Here is a 21,557-nt window from a genome sequence, read left to right as displayed (position 1 = left end):
TCAGTCGTGCCTCAGCAGAACTGTGTCAGGGTTTTTACCAATTACTTTAGTTACAAGAAACTGAAATATAGATGCACTTCATCCACTGACCTACTTTTGATGTTCAAAGGATGCTGTCCAGTGATGCATTAGTATATGAAACACAGCCCGAGGTTCTTACTGAAGCACAGTTGCAATCTCACGCTCATCACTCCAGTTCCCTATTCATCCTTTCATTTTGCAAGCTCACTGAACACGCTCAGTTGAGGCTGATTATATTTATCTGTGTGGGTACTTAAGAATTAGACTTCAAAACCGACTACACGTGACTGAGGAAACTAGGGCAATCACGTCAGTGAAGAGAATGTTTGATGTTTTCTCTGCTCAAGCACTTTAGGCATGTCAGATTTTTACTTTGTGCTGAAAATCCTTAGGTGGGAAAAAAAGTATGTAAATGCAGAAGCATGTTTCTAATGCCTCAGCCTTATCTCAAAGGCTGCATTAAATCACTAGGGAGTATGTGAACCGTTTTGATATAAGGTTTGTGAATGCATTTTACAATTAAAAAAAAAAAAAAAGATAGTCTCATTTTGCTTGTTTGCCTTGTTTAGAGTATTAATGTGCCTGGTTTACACAAACTATGTATTGCTGACACTGGCACATTGCCAATGCAATGACATCATCAATTTTAATTCAGATAACTGTGGAGGTGAGCAATTTGAATATCTCGTTAAATATTTTATCCGCAAACCTGTAAAAGAAGTCAACCTCTTCTAAATTTATTAAATATATTACATATGTTTAAACAAGCATATGCCCTTTAAAACGAGGAAAAACTACATGTGCAAAATATAATTGGTAGCAATTTAAAATTAAGTTATTCAGTACATTTTACAATTAAATCTAATGGATGACCAATTCATAAAGATTTCGGGCTGGCTACAGAATTTTTCAAACCAAAAGATAACATTGAATTCTACTTGTAATTCACCCTGTACTGATAAAAACGTTTTAACTGCAAAACTAAGGGGGAAAAAAAGCATTACATATTATACCCTCTAGTGGCAAAATTGTAGTGCATATTGAAGTTGTGAAAGTGTAGCTTTATATCCATCCTATTGCTGTGGCTCAAGTTGAATTCACAGCACACATAATCATTTTCATTAATATAGAGAAAATATTGCACTCCGTTCATGCTTTTAAGAAACTGAGAAAAATAAACATTTTCCATGACCAAATCAAGGATTCTGGAAAGATATGTCATGTGTGCGTGTGTGTGTGTGTGTGGGGGGGGGGGGGGGGGGGGGGGGGTTCATGCCTTTTATACATTAGACGATAAGTCGGAACAAAATCGGAGAGGAAAAATAACCAAAAACCACAGAGGACCGTTTCAACCAATTTTATTTCTAATAAGATCTGATGGAAATGGCTCTACTTCTCCCCCTGCTGCTGCTGCTGGTCTGGCATGCTTCTGATGATGTCAGAATCGCCTATCAACACAAGAGAAAGGCATTAATGACAATAAATTTTACCTGGACACAATATTACAATATTAATACTGAAAACGCAAAGGACAGTCGGACAATGTCGAAGATATATATATAATCTACTAAACCAGTTAAAAAGTACAGTTAAAATGCATCAAAAGTTTTTGCACCGGTTGACCGGCCATAAACCGGACGGTTTTTGTTCTTTTTTTAGCCAATTTTTCCGGAAGTGCGCCCGCGTGCACAGACTAAATTCTAATTATTCGCCATCATGTCAGTTGTATGGAAGTATTTAGAAATTTGTGCGCAGGATATGGGCAACCGTTCAGTGCTGGAAGTGCAGAGCTACATGTCTGAGGCACAGATAACAGGAAGCGATCAGGAGCTGGTGTACTGCCTCACTGCACGAGCGTACTGTACCTGTCCCTACACGAGCGGAGACAGTGAAGCGACGTTCAGCTCAACTTCTTGCGTGTTGGATGAGAAACTATATAGACTAAACTGTGACAAAACTGAATATTTTTTTTTGTTTTTTTATTTTATTTTATTTTTAAGTAAAACTTACATACACGTTTGAGAAGCCAGAAGTAAACGTCAGTTCTGTATAGGATGATAATTTAATTTTACCTTAAAAATACATTAATTAGACTTAATTGGATTTAAAAATCACCTGCTGTAGCACACTGAAAAGTGTTTCATTCATCCAATTAGAAAATTTTAGGGTAATGATTCACATCTATATTTTTTAACTTGAGCAAATAGTTATTTTTCATTGGCTCAAGTACAAAAATATATATGTGAATTCAATTGGATGAAACACTTTTCATCTTTGTTTCATTCACACCAACATTACTTGATTTTAACATTTTGGAATAATTTACATAGCATAACCTACTTTTTTATTCTACCTGGTAATTTTTTTTTATTTAAAACCAAATTTAAAAACTAAAATACTGCATGGGGATTAAGAAACATCTTATTGAATGTGTGTTGTTTGGATAGTAGAACTATGCAGTTGTTGCCTTTAATTTCACATGGTTACAGTTAATCTTAAGGCCAGTGCTATGTAGTTTCAACCCAATTCAAAAACAAAAGCTGATGTTTTTACTATCTATGGTTGTATTGAATGTAGGCTACTTCTTGTGCAGTTACTGCCGTTAATTTCCGATGGTTACGGTTATTGTTTTCAATAACCAAAAGCCAGTTTTGCCTATTAAATATCAAATAAACATCTTGTTTATGCACACTTTCCTTCTTTGTTTGTTGCTTAAAAAAATAATAATAATAATAATAAATAAATCACTATGGCCAGGTTGCTTCTAAAACAAATTAGTATCGGGCATGATAAATCATGATCGTGCATCCCTAAAAAGTTTAAGATAAAGTCACATCAGTTCTCCCACTGAAAGGAGATGATGCATGAACACACACCGGGGTCAATGATGGCCAGTGTGCACACTCTGTAGTATTTGCCACAGGCTGTGCCGAGCTCAATGTTGTTTCCACTGTAATGATGGACTCCGGTTTTGGCCAACATGGCATAGTACTCAATCTCAGATTTCCTAGGAAAAAAAACAACAACAAAAAACCCCCACGATTCATTAAAATATCCTCAACTCTTACACAATTGTATCGACTAAAACACCACGGATTATATGCATAATGACAGTGGATTCGCGGAGGAGTTGTCAGAGCACGCACCTCAGAGCGGGACAGTTGTTGGCAAGGATCACCAGCTTGGCTTTTCCTTGGCGAATCATTTTCTGAGACTGCTTGTATCCGAGAACGTATTTCCCGCTCTTCATCACAAGCTGCAGTCTAGAGTTAATGGACTCCAGGGACTTTTTCTGTGAAGACAAAGATAAAACCATAAATACACTATAATACAGTGACTAACATCTCAAATATAGTTTACATCAGACTATTATCAGTAGTTGCTTTGAAAAGGGTGTGAATTCTGCATTAAAAAAAAAAAGAGTCTAGCACATTAATATACACTTTTTACACAAATAAGCTACATTTCTAAAGCAATTCAAGTCACATCCCATTCACAGAGATCAATGAACTTATAAACAGTACACATAACATGACCATATCACGTCTGCTTCACAGACAACCACAATTCAATACTAAAGTTATAGTGTCTCGATGACATTTCATAAGTATTGCTCCCGTTCTACATTCACAACACATACAGACATAATTGAATTTATGTAATAAGCGTTTGTCTGATAAAGACACATTACATTTTGTTGAGACACGTATTAAATATATATTAATAATGATATACACACGATGCAAAACCTCTGTAACGTTACTGGAAAATACATCCTGTCAAGCAGCTGCACTCATGAACTAGCTCACAATTAGCCCACCAACAGCCCGTCCCCGAATAGAGACAAACATTTACACCGTAATGTTGCACATTAACAATTCAACTGCGTAACTTTAATCTTATAAATCAAAAACTGTGGATGAAAACGTGTTGTTTTTTATAGTCAGGCCTGTAGCGGAGCTTCCACGTGATGTTCTCCGGCGAGCACTCACCGCTTTCTTTGCAGCCACCATTGTTCCTGATTAGTCCGATCTGGCCAACCTGAACACACAAGAGCGACAGATCAAGACCTACACTTTCAAAATTATGCGTTTGTATCCTTGACGAAAGTCTTAAAATAAGTATTTTAATAGTTTCCGACAGAGCTGTGCTCACCTCCTGATCACACCAAGATGGCCTCGTAGAGAAAGGGCTTCCCAGCGTGCACCGCACGCGTAAACCTCAAGCGCCCGTCTCGCGAGAACTCGAAGCCTCGAGACCGCTGATCTCAGAACAAGCCCCCCTGTGACGCGTATTCAGAAAAGAATCATATTAGTTTAAACAGCTTTTCCATGTTTAGAAATCACACGTTTTTAATCATGTTACTAGAGTTTTCAGGAAATTTGAACCCTGGTTATAAAAAAGAAAAGAAAAAACAGTTGAGGGAGTAAATAAAAAAAAAAATTCTTGATGAATTAGTTTATTTTAATGCTTCTTATTTTAACTTGAGGCTTCCTCCGACGTTTGCTGATAATCCTTAATGGGCCTCAAGGCCAGGTTGAGAACCACTGCAACCCAGCAAACACAGAACGTTCCCCTGACGTTTTATTAGAACCAAATACTAACGTTAGGGAGACATTCTTTTCAGGTTATATTTTTTTTATATTTTTATTTTGTAACTATAAAAAAACGTTCCCAGAACATTGCAGGGTGGTTATTTTTAAAATAAACTAAGAATTACTTTTTTTAATCCCTTGGTTATTCTCTGGTTATTTTTAATAACCCTATAAAATGATCTTTCCAATGAAAACATCACGGATGTTAATGTGTAAGGCTTTCTCAAAAAAAAAAAAAAAAAATCTAGGCCTATACCTGTCAAACATAATCATTTCTCATTATTACTATTTTGAACATATCCTATACAGACAAATAGTCAAAAAACTACAAAATTACAAGAACATCTGAAATGATCTTATATTTTTGTTTCTTTGTTTAGTAAAGTGGGAAAGCACCTCAGATATTTTCCCTCATTCACCCAAAGTCAATTAAACTAATTATCTAAAATGACACAAATAGTCAGAAAATATTCTGTATTTAATGAAGAAATCACTTCTTGGATGTTAATAAAGTACATGTTTGCATGGGTGTAGATTTAAATCCACACATACCTTGTTGGCACTGTCATGTGAGCGACATGTCAGCTGTGTTGTGTACTTTGTGAACTTGTTGGTTCCTCTCATGTGGCTCATGGCATAATAAAGTGTCCAAAATGGTTGCACACTTCAGAATCTCAGAAGCAGGTGATCCAACTTTTTTTTTTTTTTTTTTATGAATAGCACATGAAGCTAAGTTTGATTTGTGTGTTGTATTGGGAAGTCGTGTCCTAATGGTTAGAGGGTTGGACTCCCAATCGAAGGGTTGTGAGTTCTAGTCTCGGGCCGGACGGAATTGTGGGTGGGGGGAGTGCATGTACAGTTCTCTCTCCACCTTCAATACCACGACTTGGGTGCCCTTGAGCAAGGCATCGAACCCCCAACTGCTCCCCAGGCGCCGCAGCATAAATGGCTGCCCATTGCTCCAGGTGTGTGCTCACAGTGTGTGTGTGTGTGTGTGTGTGTTCACTGCTCTGTGTGTGTGCATTTCGGATGGGTTAAATGCAGAGCTCAAATTCTGGGTATGGGTCACCATACTTGGCTGAATGTCACTTCACTTTCAAAGTCAATCAAAATCATGACCTTATTGTAACACACAGACTCGGGAACAGTAGGTAAGTGATATCAAAGTTTATTTAAACAGGTATTTCATCAAGCAGGAAGTAATGCAGTATGAAGCATTCTGAAGATTATGGTAGCAATAGCTGGAATTGATACTCGTTTTCTCCTTACAGACAGTGGGGTGACCAGGGTGGATGAATCATTGCAAACACCTCGGGAGAGACATAGGAGAGGAATCATAGGAGGAACACAGGAGTCTAGGAGCTTTGTGCTGATAAGGAGGTATAGGAAGAGAGGTATGTTAGAGGAGTCAATGCAGGTGACTTGAGACAGGAAAAGTTCCACTGTGAAGTTACGAGATCAGACAACTGCTGACTGAGATGTATGCTTTTATGTGGAGGTGAGATGGTGACTGGACTGTGAACAGGTGCAGGTTATTAATACTCGAGTATGGGAGTGTGCTGTGAGTGATGAGCCAGACCGACTTGTGACACTTATCAAGGGTCCAAAGATTTTGTTTGCGTTGACAAAGAAACCATGATTGATCATATTATTCTTAGCACACCCATTTTCACCCTTGTACACTTTTGCTTTCAAAAGTGTAACTGTCATGTAACATACTTCAATTAATCTTTTACAAAAAAATACATCTTGCTTTTAATTTGTGTGATGTAAGTTTGATTTTGTGCATTGCAAAATGTGTCTGACTAATAGAACATAGAAACCCACTTGATTTCCTCTACAACACAAACTCTGAATGGGATCTAAATTGCATGTCACACAGATATATCTATTTTAATGAAGACTGCAACAGAAAGGAAAAGTACACTCCACCCACAGATCACACAATGAGGAGGAATTAGCTATTCATGTTCAACACATTTTTAAAGAGCTTTCATGTTGAATTATGTTTAAATAATTTTGTTTAAGAGACCAGCTAGATCAGTTTAGCCAGCTGGGAGACCACTAGCTTACACTGTTGCTGTTTGTTTTTTATTGATTAAAATTATTTAATTTACTGTGAAATTTGTTTTCTCTCAGATACAGTGTACACTTCATGGTAAATACTTCTATATCACTCTTGTCAAGGTTTTATTTGGGGAAAACAGTAATTTTGCATTTTAAACTACTGTCTTTTTAGATTGTAGCCTGAATATATTCTCTTATGTTTAGTATGTAATTTGATAATTATCTGTGTTGAAACACATGTGGGTTTGTGGACTGGTGTTGGGCATTCATTTCTCAGACTCACTTCGGCTCTGAATGTGACCTGTGAACAACCTTGGAAAACCCCCACGAAAGCAAAAGTGAATGTGAGTGAAAATGGGCGTGTTAAGAGTGATAGCTAAACCACGATCCCGGGTTGACCCCGACATAATAGAAATCGTACTTTCTTGATAAGGTTGAGTGTTAACACGATGGAGGTGGACAAATATATCTTGACCGAGGCGCTCTCTGCTCTTCTGGGAGTCACGGTGAAACTGCAGTCAGATTGTAAGGGTTTAGATGGAGTCAAAGAGTTGAATATCACCAGTTTGACAACTCTAGCCCTTCTTGGTTTTGACGCATTTGAACTTGTGGTCCAACCCGTCTCTTATCTAACCACTTTACTGGCTCGGTGGTGGATTGGTGATCAGCAAAATTCAGAAGAGACTGCGAAAAACGAAAGCGCCAACTCTTCTCTACGGAAGGAAATATTTGCAATCCCGGATGACTTTTTCGACCCAAGGTTTGATTTTGACTTCACGAGCATGTCCGAATCAAAGTCTGATGAGTGCAAGCGCGGGGGCGAGCCGTACAAGCGGCCCTACGGCTGGATGCGCTTCGCCCTGAGGGTCCGGGACAAATACCCGGATGGGAACGCTTGGCTGGGAAGAAAGGGATGGAGGAGCCATTCAGTTCCCGGTGAGTGGCCCGTCTCCTACCACGGAACCGATTTAAAGGGGGCTGAGGGCATCATTCAGACTCACTTCAAGGCGGGACACCGTCAGGCGTACGGAAGAGGGATTTATTCATCTCCAGACATCACTGTGGCAGAAGGATACGCGACAAGCAAGAAATTCACGTCGCAAAAGAATGGAAAGACTTACAAAGTCATCATGCAGAATAGAGTAAACCCCAAAAAGAGGCAAATCACCGAGAAGAAGAACTTTTGGTTGGTCCCTATACCAGAAGGGACCTCTGCTGATAAAGAGAAAGAAATCGTGGAGAGCTCAATACGCCCATATGGCCTTCTGCTTAAAGAAGTGTAGGAAGGTGAACATGCCTGCTGAAACTGCTCTCAGAAATGAGCTTATACTCTTCAACATATATTGACACTTTAAAATATTGGAAAGACTTGGACTTTTGGCTAATGATATATCGTCAATTACCACATGAATATGGAGCCAGAAGAGTCTCAATAAAGATAAATGCACACACTACAGTCACATATGCACACACAGGATTCATAGATGCACACACATGATTCATAAATACACACACAGGATACACAAATGCACACAAAATTCACAAATGCACACACAAAATTTAAAAAGCACAGAAGATTCACAAATGCATACAAAATTCAGAAATGCACACAAAAATCAGAAATACACACACAATTCAGAAATGCAAACAACCTTTACAAATGCACTCAAGATTCACAAATGCACAGAACAAGATTCACAAATGCACAGGACAAGATTCACAAATGCACAGGACAAGATTCAGAAATGTATTTCTGATGCACACACACATATATCTTGATTTACAAACTGCTTGCGGTCTGTGAACTTTACTGCATTTGTGTGTGAATTTTGAGACTCCCCTGACTTGGCTCAACACACAAATGCTTTTTTTTTAAACAGGGAATGATCAGCAACCAATCAGATATCTGCCTTCTTTTAGCCAATCACAAGAATGCACCCCATGTGGGGGGATTGTTTACTTATAAGCCAATCACATGAACGTGTTCACACAGCAATTGTATTAAATTGTATGAAAATACAGATGTTTAGATTACAATTCAGGTTTATTTTTTATTATTTTTTACAAAATATAAATTAAAAAATGTCTCAATACATATAGCCCAGTGACTGCAGAAAAAAAAGTTAACCATGGATTCATAAATTTGCAATAGGCAATTATTTCATTTTATTTAAATATTTTAATGAAAGTAAAAAAAAATGTTTAAACCTTTTGAATATTTAAATATATCTAAATATTATTTTGGATGCAATATAGAAGTCACTTTAATTATAATATTCAGTCCCTACATGAAGAGAGAGTCAGTGGTCCGCTGCGAGAGGAAAGTGGCTCTCTGGCTTCGAAAAGTGGGTCTGCGGCTGTCGTTCGCTTAGGAAAGTGAGTTGATCGCTGCGTGAGGAAAGTGAATCGTTCGCTCAACTTCGCTGCTTGAGGAATCGTTCGCTGAGGAAAGTGAGTCGCTCGCTGGGTGAGGAAAGTGAGTCGTTCGCTGCGTGACTCCTGAGGAAAGTGAATCGTTCGCTGAGGAAAGTGAGTCGCTCGCTGCGTGACTCGTGAGGAAAGTGAGTCGCTCGCTGGGTGAGGAAAGTGAGTCGTTCACTGCGTGACTCATGAGGAAAGTGAGTCGTTCGCTGCGTGACTCGTGAGGAAAGTGAGTCGTTCGCTGCGCAAAGTGGGTCGCTGGCTGCGCAAAGTGAGTCGCCGGCTGTGTGAGGTAAGTGAGTCGTTCGCTGAGGAAAGTGAGTTGTTCGCTGATTGGCTTATAAGTAAACAATCCCCCACGTGGGGTGCATTCTTGTGATTGGCTAAAACAAGGGAGATATCTGATTGGTTGCAGATCATTCCCTGTTTAAAAAAAGGCATTTGTGTGTTGAGTCAAGTCAAGGGAGTCTCAAAATTCACACACAAATGCAGTGAAGTTCACAGACCGCAAGCAGTTTGTAAATCAAGATATATGTGTGTGTGCATCAGAAATACATTTCTGAATCTTGTCCTGTGCATTTGTGAATCTTGAGTGCATTTGTAAATGTTGTTTGCATTTCTGAATTGTGTGTGTATTTCTGAATTTTGTGTGCATTTCTGAATTTTGTATGCATTTGTGAATCTTCTGTGCTTTTTAAATTTTGTGTGTGCATTTGTGAATTTTGTGTGCATTTGTGTATCCTGTGTGTGTATTTATGAATTATGTGTGTGCATGTATGGATCCTGTGTGTGCATATGTGAATGTAGTGTGTGCATTTATCTTTATTGAGATTCTTCTGGCTCCATACATGAAAGGCTAAATCAAAACTTATTAATCCATTGGTGAATTAGGACTTCCTTTGCTGTTCTCTGCCTCTTGTAGGTCAAGAGGAGCTCGAGGCACAAAGTAACGCGGGGTTAGTTGTAAACTAAGTGGTTTGAATATTTACACACATGCTAGCATAACAAAATTTACAGTAGCCTATTTATTATTAACAAAAAAAAAAAAGTGCGCCAAAATAAAAAAAAAAAAATCTTCGCTGAACATTTATTTTACCATAGTAAAATGTAAATTATGATTTAGGCTAAGTACATTTTTCAACCCAGTGTTTTTGTTTTTTTTTATTAATTTAAAATCTGCTATTATCAAATAGTTTTTAATGCCCTGATGACTAGAAGACACTAATAGTTTTACTTGCGCAGATAGGGCGTTGTAACACTGCGTTGCAATGTGCTGTTCTATGACATTAGCAATGAAATTTACACTATTTAATGAATTTTAATGAGAAACAACGAGAAACATGTGAATAAAGACTGACAGTCAATGTTTAGTCAGTTCAGAAATTAACTCTAAAATCAGATTATTTTTAATTCTTAAAAAACGCCATTATTATCATGATATTTTTTTTTATATTTTAGTTTGTCATGTATATATATATTCCTTTGATCAGATAACATTTTAACCTGTCATATTGTCATGTTACAATGTACTATGGGGCATGTTGTCACATTTCACTTCCATTTTTTGAGGGTAGATAAAGAAAAACATATACACTACAATTATGAAACAAAGCGACATATTAATACTAGACAAGTGTAAAATTACTGTGGATAAAAAACAACAACATTATATTCTGAACCCTGTGTGGATGTACACAAACTGAGAAAGTCAAAAAGTGTTACTTTGTGCCCCACTCTCCCCAGTCAAGAAATTTAAAAGACAAAATTACCAAAGTTTTATAAATTAAGAGGCTATTTGTACTGAAGCAGGACAATTATATCAATTTGACACATTCATTCACTGATTTCATGATTTTAATAGATTTCTTCTTTCCTTTAAGTTCTAGAGAAAATGAAAATGACTCTGCTTCAGTGGTTCACAGAAGGACAGAATTCCATAAAACATTATGCTGTATTATAAAAAATTTGTAAATCTTTTTTTTTACCTTTCTTAATGAATTATGTATTCTAAATCAAATACCTGATAAGTATATTTGAGTAAGTAAATATTCACAGATAATTAGATAAATCTTGTAAGCTATCTTTTCTAAAAATAAAACAAAAAAAAGAGTTTTGTATGAAATAAAGTTTTACAACTCTTACAGTCTGATGTTCTGTTGAGATTGATTGGAGTAGGATGCTGGTGCAAAAAAAGAGATTTTCAACATCTGTATAATACGCAGAATATTAGAGATGTAGAATTAATCTGATCCATATATATATAGGGAGGCAGAACGGGTTGAAAAGTGGCCTCTTGTCTCAGGGCCAACCTTCAGCAGAAGATTTACTGGTTGCAATCCGGATGAGAAGTGTTGCATTATGTTCAGATGTTCTCAGCGTTACTCACTGTAATTGCATTTTTTAATTCGTAACAATGCCAATTAGAGAGCTTTATAAATCAATTCTTACTAGTTACAATTAAAATTAGAGAGCTTTGCAGCAACAATTGAATTGCACAGCTCATAAATGTAATTGTTACTTGTAAAAATGCAGTTATGTTGAGTTACGCAAGGGAACATTATAAGCTAAATCTAATCAGTGTGGAGGCAATTCAGTGTAGAAGCTCCAATATTGCTTGCGTGCAAAGTGATAGGACAGTTCAAATCATAACCCACCAAACTGGCTATAAGGAGTTGATTTGTGTTAGCTGTAACATTTAATTTGCATTTCACAGGTTGATGGGTGTTCATTTCAAACCCTGAAGAATAATAGAACCAGATCACCAATTCAAAACCAAAATTGTTTATAAATAAGAAAGTAGATTTTACAAACCTTTATTTTAAACTAGGGACAAAACTGATGCAAGTATGCACTCAATTTGTTATTATGACTCATAGAGTACACTTTAAGGCTCACTGGTGCTGTGTTAGTTACCCTAATCTCTATTGGCCACAGAAATCAAGCACAACCATCGCTGGCAGTTCAGTGATCACGAATGCAAGCAGCATAAGGATTCCCAAAAGGGTTACAGTACGCCATCATGGCAACCCGAAGGGCAAACCACCAAATGGATAAAATCTTTATCCAATTAGTAAATGAGGTGTAAATGATGGTCAGTTTCTATGATACACTGCAGTTTAAGAAAAGAATGCGCAGGAATGGAGAATTTGCACGTGGTTTGTCTTTAAGCAGATTAAAAACACATTTAAACAACTTTAAACCCACCTTTGATGTTACCCCCTTAATTGTACAAATGTCAAATGTCATGTTCTTTTGACAATCCTTTGCTTTTGAATTGTTTAAATACTGATACTGAAAGCAGCAGTGAACATAATGGTCCTACATCAGTGGTTTTCAGAGATGGTTTTGTGGACCCACACTGCACATGTTGTATTGTAGGCTGCATGCCTGACTCAGAATTAGGATTCTTCCAGAAATAATGTCTAGAATGCTTAAAGTCGGACATCCTGCCTGTGAACTCGGGGGAGACTTTTTAAAAATGCATTTTTTAGATATTACGAGAACAGCAAGTGAAGTGGGAGAAAGAGGGGAATTGGTAAAGTCCCGCAAGCCGGGACTCAAACCTGGCCCTCTCCTAAATGGAACACTTCATGTGCACTTGCAGCCTGATGAACTTACAATGTCAGCCACGTGCACGTGTCCGTTAAAGGGATCGTATGATGCGATTTAAAGTTTTCTTTCCTCTTTGGAGAGTTATAAACTGTTTGTGAATAGATAAGAACCCTAAAGTTGCAGATCCCTTAAAGTGGTCCTATGCTCTTTTACAAAGTCTTGATTTTGTTTGGGGGGTTTTCTAGAACAGGCTCTCATACTAGGATGTTTGAAAAAACATTATTTTTCACATATTTTACATTATTACCTCCCTCCCCAGTCTGGCATGAACGGCTCAAAAAGTTCCTGTATCTAATGAAGTCCCGCCTTCTGAAATACGAAGTGTGATGTGATTAGTTAGCTTGGCCAGTGTGTTTTGATTGACAGCACTGGTTGGGAAACGTCATGCCTGCTCCTTACCATTCAGGTGCTGGTTATATAATTAGAATATCATCAAAAAGTTGATTTCTTTCACTAATTCCATTTAAAATGTTAAACTTGTATATTATATTTACTCATTACACACAGACTGATATGTTTTAAATATTTATTTCTTTGAATTTTTATGTTTATTACTGACAACTAAGGAAAATCCCAAATTCAGTATCTCAGAAAATTAAAATATTGTGAAAAGGTTCAATATTGAAGACACCTGGTGCCACACTCTAATCAGCTAATTAACTCAAAACACCTGCAAACCCTTTTAAATGGTCTCTCAGTTTAGTTATGTAAGCTACACAATCATGGAGAAGACTGCTGACTTGACAGTTGTCCAAAAGATGACAATTGACACATTGCACAAGGAGGGCAAGACACAAAAGGTCATTGCAAAAGAGGCTGGCTGTTCACAGAGCTCTGTGTGCAAGCACATTAGAGAGGTGAAGGGAAGGAAAAGATTTGGTAGAAAAAAGTGTACAAACAATAGGGATAACCGCACCCTGGAGAGGATTGTGAAACAAAACCCATTCAAAAATGTGGGGGAGATTCACAAAGGGTGGACTGCAGCTGGAGTCAGTGCTTCAAGAACAACTACGCATAGACGTATGCAAGACATGGGTTTCAGCTGTCGCATTCCATGTGTCAAGCCACTCTTGAACAACAGACCACATCAGAAGCGTCTTGCTTCAAAAAGGACTGGACTGCTGCTGAGTGGTCCAAAGTAATGTTCTCTGATGAAAGTAAATTTTGCATTTCCTTTGGAAATCAGGGTCCCAGAGACTGGAGGAGGAGACGAGAGGCACACAATCCATGTTGCTTGAGGTCCAGTGTAAAGTTTCTAAGGTCAGTGGTGGTTTGGGGTGCCATGTCATCTGCTGGTGTTGGTCCACTGTGTTTTGTGAGGTCCAAGGTCAACACAGTCATATACCAGGAAGTTTTAGAGCATTTCATGCTTCCTGCTGCTGACCAACTTAATGGAGATGCAGATTTCATTTTCTAACAGGACTTGGCACCTGCACACAGTGCCAAAGCTACCAGTACTTGGTTTAAGGACCATGGTATCCCTGTTCTTAATTGGCCAGCAAACTCGCCTGACCTTAACCCCATAGAAAATCTATGGGGTATTGTGAAGAGGCAGATGCGATATGCCAGACCCAACAATGCAGAAGAGCTGAAGGCCACTATCAGAGCAACCTGGGCTCTCATAACACCTGAGCAGGGTCACAGACTGATCGACTCCATGCCACGCCGCATTGCTGCTGTAATTTAGCAAAAGAAGCCCCAACTAAGTATTGAGTGCTGTACATGCTCAAACTTTTTATTTTCATACTTTTTAGTTGACCAAGATTTCTAAAAATCCTTTTTTTGTATTGGTTTTAAGTTATATTCTAATTTGCCGATATACTAAATTTGGAATTTTCCTTAGTTGTCAGTTATAATCATCAAAATTAAAAGAAATAAACATTTGAAATATATCAGTCTGGGTGTAATGAATGAATATAATATACAAGTTTCCCCTTTTCGAATGGAATTAGTGAAAGAAATCAACTTTTTGATGATATTCTAATTATATGACCAGCACCTGTATATCCCCAGCAGCAGTTTTAACATTATGTGACATGACATCTGATGCAGAGCTTCAGTGCAAATATTGCGTCAAAATCAAATCAATTTGAGCGCGATTTAAACCCGGATGATTGTAACCAAGTTCGTCTGTCTTGGGAAAGCTTGCATGTCTCTGCCATAGTGATAACAATCGTTGTCTTCTCTAGTGCAGCTCAACCAGGTCTCGTCCCATTCATCGATATCTGTGATATCACAAATCCCGGGAAATATGCATTATAGTCCAAACGAGTTGTATTTTGTATTTGAAAAGTGATTTCTGTTAGATAAAATATCTCCTTTTGAAGTGAACGTTGAGCTTTGTAACTTTGTAGATGTTTCTTTGGCTCAAGCAGCAATATACAGATTAACTAAAGTTAAAAAAGTGAAAAAGCATAAAAGGAGCTCTTTAAAAAGCGGTTTAGGCTATATCTAGTGATCACCATGGCATTATTACGCCTGTTTTTATTTTTTACTCCCACCAGATGGCAATAATCTGCCTTAAAAAAAAATCGATTTTAAATACTATTTGAAGACCCTATTGTGCAATTCTTCTTTTTCTTTGTTTATTTTCTTATGATATTGTATTTCCTTATTGTATTTTCTCGCGATAGACATAAAAAAAAAAAGTAACAATAGGCTACTGCTTTGACAAAAATGAAAAATTTAATTATTGCAGAATTATTAATGAGTAGGCCTAACATAAAATTAATTTAAAATGCAAAATAATAATGAAAACATATTATTGAACATAAAAATAAAAATAAAGTTAGCTATTTCAAGGCTTTAATCACATTTGAGCAAGTTCAGTTGTCTGCTAATAAGTGGCATGTGAATCAGGTGTGCTAAATAACCAGGACATACAAATGTGCAACGCTGTGTAGCCTGTGTGTCAATGCCAAAGACTGAAAGCTTGTGCCATAATCCAAACTCTTGCTCTCTTATTTAGTCCGATTAACACGATGGAGGTGGACAAATATATCTTGACCGAGGCGCTCTCTGCTATTCTGGGTGTCACGGTCAAATTGCAGTCAGAATGTAAGGATTTAGATAAAGCCACTCGACTGCAAATTACCAATCTGACAACTCTTGCCCTACTTGATAAAGAAGTGCAAAATGTGACTTGTCTAACATCTTTACTAAAGCGATTGTCAGTTGATCAGAAGACTTCACAAGAGACCCCAAAAAGTGACATTGTGAACTCTTCTCTTCGTAAAGAATTATTTGTGATCTCCGATGACTTTTTTGATCCAGTGTTTGATTTTGACTTCACGCGCATGTCCGAGCCTAAGTTTGATTCCGTGTGCACGCGCGGGGGCGAGCCGTACAAGCGGCCCTACGGCTGGATGCGCTTCGCCCTGAAGGTCCGGGACCAATACCCGGATGGCAACGCTTGGCTGGGAACAGACGGATGGAGGAGCTGTTCAGTGCCCGGTGAGTGGCCCGTTTCCTACCACAGAACCGATTTAAAGGGGGCTGAGGGCATCATTCAGACTCACTTCAAGGCGGGAGACCGTCAGGCGTACGGAAGAGGGATTTATTCATCTCCAGACATCACCGTGGCAGATATGTTTGCGAATAGCAAGAACTTCACGTCGCAAAACAATGGGGAAACTTACAAAGTCATCATGCAGAATAGAATCAACCCCCAGAAGAGGGTAATCAAGGACAAAAACATTTGGTTGGTCCCCATTCCAATAGGCACATCATCTGTGAAAGAAAAGGAAATCGTGAAGAGCTCAATCCGACCTTATGGCCTTCTGCTTAAAAAGGTGTAGGAAGTCCATCATTATGAAGATACTCTTTCATTTACTAATGTATTTCACCAACATCCTATGTGTTCTGTTCCATATCTATGTGTTTCTTATAATGGAGATCAAACAGAGAGACACAATTATATGAAATGTATTAAAAAGGCATTCAAAACGTTTGTTTTGCACATCGTTTACACTTTGTAAAAAAAAAAAAAAAAAAAAAAAAAACAATTTACACTTTTTTTTTCTCAATAGACCAAACTCAGCTGAATCTAAACGCTTCAAGTGTCAGGCTACATGCTTAGTTGTCTTTCAGAAGCAGTAGGCCTACAGTTAGTAATTTCCCCTTTTATAAAATCAAAAGTATTTTCCGAAAGAAAAGGTTAAATTACTTGTACAGCTAAAACCATATTAGCTGTGAGTTTCATAAGGATGTATGGCGTTCTCTGCGCACAGACATGATGTGCCATACTTGATGTAGGAATAGTTATTTGAGATGTAGATGTATAGTACTTTCTATGACCGTCTAGTTCGGGTTGGTCAGCGCTACTCCAGAAGTCACCTGTAGATGTCGCCAAACTCATTACTCAACCGACACATAAAGTACCCTACGGGATGTTTTTTTAAAGTTAGAATAAATGTACTCTTTAAAGCTGTTATCGCATTTATATCGTTCTTTTTGTTTGTAAGAACTTAAGTTGAAAGCAAAGTGTCACCTGTAATTTCTTAGCATTTGAATCCGATAGGACAGTCAGACCGTCGCTGATGATTTCGCATTGCAAATTCAACTGTGACTTGTAAAGTTACCGGGGATAAGAGCAGGTTTGCATATGGGCGCCGCTCATACACACTCGGATACACCCAATGTGTTCCCTGACCAGGGAATGAGTGCTGTCTCTACCAACTGCGCGTTAAATTAGCACATTCCTTCTGCACTTGAAGTCGATGTACGCCTCTGGGCACAACAACACTCACTAAAGTGCTTGACTTCACTCCTGTCAGAGGAAGACACGATGGGATGCGCTTCTAGCACTCAGACCACAGCTCAAGACACAACACGACCCAACACCAAACAGGATGGGAGCACATCAGGTAAGAATACACAGCCCCCCAAAAGAAAATCACAAATGAGCTATATTTGTCAAATATTGATTTGCAAGGTGTTTCATGAGGTCAAGGAATATTTTTAGGTAAACGCTGAGCTGACTGCACTAGCCTACATAATGTGATGTAGATGTCATAATGTAGACATCAATGCTTAAATGCATGGTAGATCCTTGAGTGATAGAGGAAGATTGTGATCTTATTTTTCGGATCCTGGGTCACCCTAACTTGAAACTGAACCCTCAACCGTTGTGTAAGGCACCCAGATCCTTATCCAGAATGCTGTCATCAGTCCACCATACAGTTTAGATCTACTTGACTCCAGCGTCTCTCATCGAGAAACATACAGTATTCATTACACTAAAAGTCCCCATGGAGAAACCTAAAGTTAAACGGCTTGCCCTAAGATTAAACCATAAGACTTTAACTGAAAGTTACAAGAAAAATTATGTTTTATGGTTTAGATGACAATTTTGAATTGCAATTTGATAACTGCTTTTAAGTTTATTAACCTTGTTTCAGAGAAACATTAAGTGTATTTTACAAGTTTTTATAATCAGCTTGCATGCATTTTTTTATGATACCATGTTACATTTACATGTATTTGGCAGATGTTTTAATCCATAGTGGCAAAATGCAATTACTGATATAACCCATGAATATGATGTTTGTAGCATCATGCTCATTTGAGCTACAGGAACAAAATATTTGTATTTTAAAAATAATTTGTCACACTGCAGCATTAAAAAAAATGTGATTAGAAATTGTAAAACGCTTAAAAATGGTGACTGGTCAGAACACCTTAAATACACACAAAACACACTTTCTTTTATACATTAACGTGTTTTAACCTTACATTTTGATCTTAATGGCAATCTCATAAACATAATGTGTTTTGAAAAAAATGCAAAGAACAAATTCATTTAAATAGAATTTTGAGTTTGGTTGTATTGATTTAAATTTATCAGACAAATAAAGTAAATTTGTATTTTGCTTTGTTGATGTTACATGTCTGTGTCCTGAGCTATCACAGTGGGTGAGTTCTTGAAATTTGAGGAAATAAGATTTTTGGTGATCAGAGGAGGACCTCCTCACATCAGGAGCTTCCTCAAATGTGGTGATGCGTGTCAACCTGCCAGCGGTGACATTTAAACAAAGTGTGTGCTTATGGAACTGAGAAGAAGGTTTCATGTAAATGTTGTGTGCTTTAGATCACAGATGTCCGATGCCATAAAGCTCTGCTAGTTTGCCTGTCTTAATACATCCATTTTCTTTCAACACCTGTTGTTACGTTAGGCTATATTATTTAACCAGAATGTCCATGTATTGCTTTCAGCTTCATATAATTACTAGTAGTGTAGCTTCTATAATAGACTGGACCGAGCTTTAGTTTAAGGGGTTCTGATAGATTAAAAACAGGTCTCAGAAAGAGTTGTCTTCGACCTTAGTGACTCTTGACACTTGATACAGAAGATGGGAAAAGAAAAAGGACATAACATATTTTTCATATTTCTTATTGATGAAATGTGAATTCTGTGGAAAAGATTTAAATATAGTAAAATGTGTTGAACCAGGCTAAGTATACTGAACTCATATTTGATATGACAGGATTGGTTTTGAAATTGAGATCGTTTGTGCTGCAGAAACCGGTCTGAAAAAGTAAATGATATATAGATAGAGAGATAGATAGAGCTGAAATGACACAATATATCACAAGTTCTTTCTCCGTGCAGGCCTAGTTGTACCCCTTTTAAAATATGTATATACCTAAACACATGATCAATAATATGAGGGAAACAATAGTGGGGGGGGGGGGGGGGGGGGGGGGGTCACCATTATTATTATTTTGAATTAGGATATTTTAAAATTGTGGTTTTGTCTTTTTTTTTTTTTCATTTGTAGTTTCTGAATATGTTTTATGTTTATTTTTAAACTTAGTTTTAGTTAAGTCCTACACCTTCAGTTTATTTTTTGCTAATTACAAATGCAACATTTCTCATTTTTAGTTTAGTTGTATTATTTCATTAAATTTTAATTTCAAGTAATGAATTATTTTAATGCTTTTAGTTTTAGTTCACGCTAATAACCCTGGTGAAAACAATAACCCTGGTCTTAATCTCTAAGGAACAAGTAATGAAAATGGTGGTCCTGCAGCAGAAAGTGAGACGATTCCAGACCAAACCCAGGCTGAGGAATCTCCACAGACATGCAGTGCAGCTCCTGATGCCTCGGAGGAAATCCAGAGCTCTGCGGCTGCTGTAGCTCACAGTGAACCAGAAGCAGCTGCTGCTGAGGCCGTTACATCTGACCAGCCTGCTGAACCTGAATCCAGCCCCTCCACCACAGCTGAGAATACCGACGAACCAGCACCGAGTGGTACGTTTCACATTTACAGACAACCGCGCTAAAGTTTTCTGCCAGCTTTCATAACTTAAAGGAACAGTGAGCAAAGTCTCATGGAAAAACTGGCTCAGTAGTTCTTCAAGATTAAAGTACATATTACCTCGTGTTTTGGGCTTGTGCATGCAAATGGTTTTGGTACTTTCAAGGGACGTATCTCTTGATGCAAAACACCTTGCACAATCTCTTTTGCAATGAAGACTTCCTGGAATACCTTTGTTTTGTTATAAGAAGTTAAAGCACCATTTTATACATTCATACTTAAGTGAAAGGGGATGGCACTAGTTTAAACGGGTAATAGTGTGTTTGTTTAACTCTTAAGTAACCTGACAAGTGTCCTACTAACTGTTCGGTGACCCAGGAGTACAACACTGCCCTGCTTAGTTTCCCCTTTCCAGCCCTGTTACTGAACGTTTTACTAAGGGTTTCAAGCAGGTTTGGAGAACTCAACCTTGAGAAACAAATGATTTTTAGCTACTGAAACCAGGTTCCAGTTAGATGGACTGGTTTCATTTTGGGATTAGGAATACACCATAAAAATGGAATTGGGAGTAGTGAATTATTTTCATCTTTAACAGTAGTTTGTTTGGCCAGATCTTAAATGTGGCGAGGGCCACAGCATGCCTCACTGCCTGAATTCTAAATGTAAATGACAATTTATCCACGGATGCAAATGCCTTGGCTGCAATGTGGAAAAAAAACCTTTGACATTGTCAAATAACAAAATGACTAACCACAGAACCGAATGCATTAAGAACTATTACTCTGCTGGACACAACAACTGATTTTAAATAATGAATTTTATATGATCTATTAGTTTAAGTCCAACATGAGAAAAATACCGGGTGTGACATTTTAATTACATTTATTTATCAGTGTAACTTATTTTTTTGGAAGATGATGTAATTTATTTGGCTACTTCAACCATTATGAAGAAAAATAAAACCTTAATTGAGCCTATATTAATGAAATAATCTCTATTTCCACAGAAAACACAACTGAGGCCCAGGCTGAATCTTCCCCACCAGAGGAAGCCCCTGGTAAGTAGGAAAATACAATGAAAGACAGACCTAAAAAGTTCATCTTCTCCTGAGGATAAATGTCTTGTCTGATTTCCCATACCACTCTCTTTCAGCCTCTGGTGGAGAGGGTTAAGTGTGCATCATCTGACACAGTTACTACAGAGTCTAGACTCAACCACCTATTTTCAGTAAAATTAAGATTTCATACGCATAGTTTAAACATACAGTGGAACATTAGCTTATTTATTATATAGATATTGCTTGTTCGTTGCCAAGATATAGACCAACTGGTCATCAGAAACTCTGTGCCTGTCTTTATATAGAAAGATTACAAACATCCCACTCCAGTTATAGTTTAGTGAATTATAATAGCTGGCTTTAGCTAGAGATTTCCTTTAATATTTAATGGTGCCTATTTGTGGCTTAACCCCTCTATAAAAAAATGCAAAAAGCCAAAGAGACTTTGAAAAATTGTGGAATGCTATTTATATAATTATGTAATATTTGAACGAACTGAAATAAAATGTTACATGCATTGAAAA

The 21,557-nt window shown here is 37.6% G+C and overlaps 2 protein-coding genes across 2 annotated transcripts; one reads left to right on the top strand and one right to left on the bottom strand.

Moving 5' to 3' along the window:
• Positions 1-1,362: 1,362 nt before the first annotated feature.
• On the bottom strand, positions 1,363-4,293 carry rpl30 (ribosomal protein L30). Its single transcript, XM_052585384.1, has 5 exons — positions 4,177-4,293; positions 4,014-4,062; positions 3,168-3,313; positions 2,898-3,028; positions 1,363-1,469 (listed from the first exon to the last, which is right to left on the bottom strand). The coding sequence occupies exons 2-5, from the start codon at positions 4,032-4,034 to the stop codon at positions 1,411-1,413; spliced, it is 357 nt and encodes a 118-aa protein (XP_052441344.1). The 5' UTR covers positions 4,035-4,062; positions 4,177-4,293; the 3' UTR covers positions 1,363-1,410.
• Positions 4,294-16,789: 12,496 nt separating this feature from the next.
• Positions 16,790-21,557, top strand: si:dkey-284p5.3 (uncharacterized protein LOC557830 homolog). The gene is made up of 4 exons (XM_052583254.1): positions 16,790-17,581; positions 19,718-19,969; positions 20,983-21,033; positions 21,129-21,557. The coding sequence occupies exons 1-4, from the start codon at positions 17,503-17,505 to the stop codon at positions 21,146-21,148; spliced, it is 402 nt and encodes a 133-aa protein (XP_052439214.1). The 5' UTR covers positions 16,790-17,502; the 3' UTR covers positions 21,149-21,557.

The sequence above is a fragment of the Carassius gibelio genome, chromosome B19 (assembly GCF_023724105.1).
Source record: "Carassius gibelio isolate Cgi1373 ecotype wild population from Czech Republic chromosome B19, carGib1.2-hapl.c, whole genome shotgun sequence".
Classification (NCBI taxonomy): Eukaryota; Metazoa; Chordata; class Actinopteri; order Cypriniformes; family Cyprinidae; genus Carassius; species Carassius gibelio.
Note: the sequence above shows the minus strand (reverse complement) of the source record. Positions and strands in the feature narration are given on the sequence as shown.

Coding starts and splice junctions, on each gene's coding strand:
- si:dkey-284p5.3 (XM_052583254.1), top strand. CDS start 17,503: ATGGGATGCGCTTCTAGCACTCAGACCACAGCTCAAGACACAACACGA. Junction 19,970..20,982: donor CGACGAACCAGCACCGAGTG/GTACGTTTCACA, acceptor CTATTTCCACAG/AAAACACAACTGAGGCCCAG. Junction 21,034..21,128: donor CCCACCAGAGGAAGCCCCTG/GTAAGTAGGAAA, acceptor ACTCTCTTTCAG/CCTCTGGTGGAGAGGGTTAA.
- rpl30 (XM_052585384.1), bottom strand. CDS start 4,034: ATGGTGGCTGCAAAGAAAGCG. Junction 3,314..4,013: donor TGGTGGCTGCAAAGAAAGCG/GTGAGTGCTCGC, acceptor TTGTCTTCACAG/AAAAAGTCCCTGGAGTCCAT. Junction 3,029..3,167: donor AACAACTGTCCCGCTCTGAG/GTGCGTGCTCTG, acceptor TTTTTTTCCTAG/GAAATCTGAGATTGAGTACT.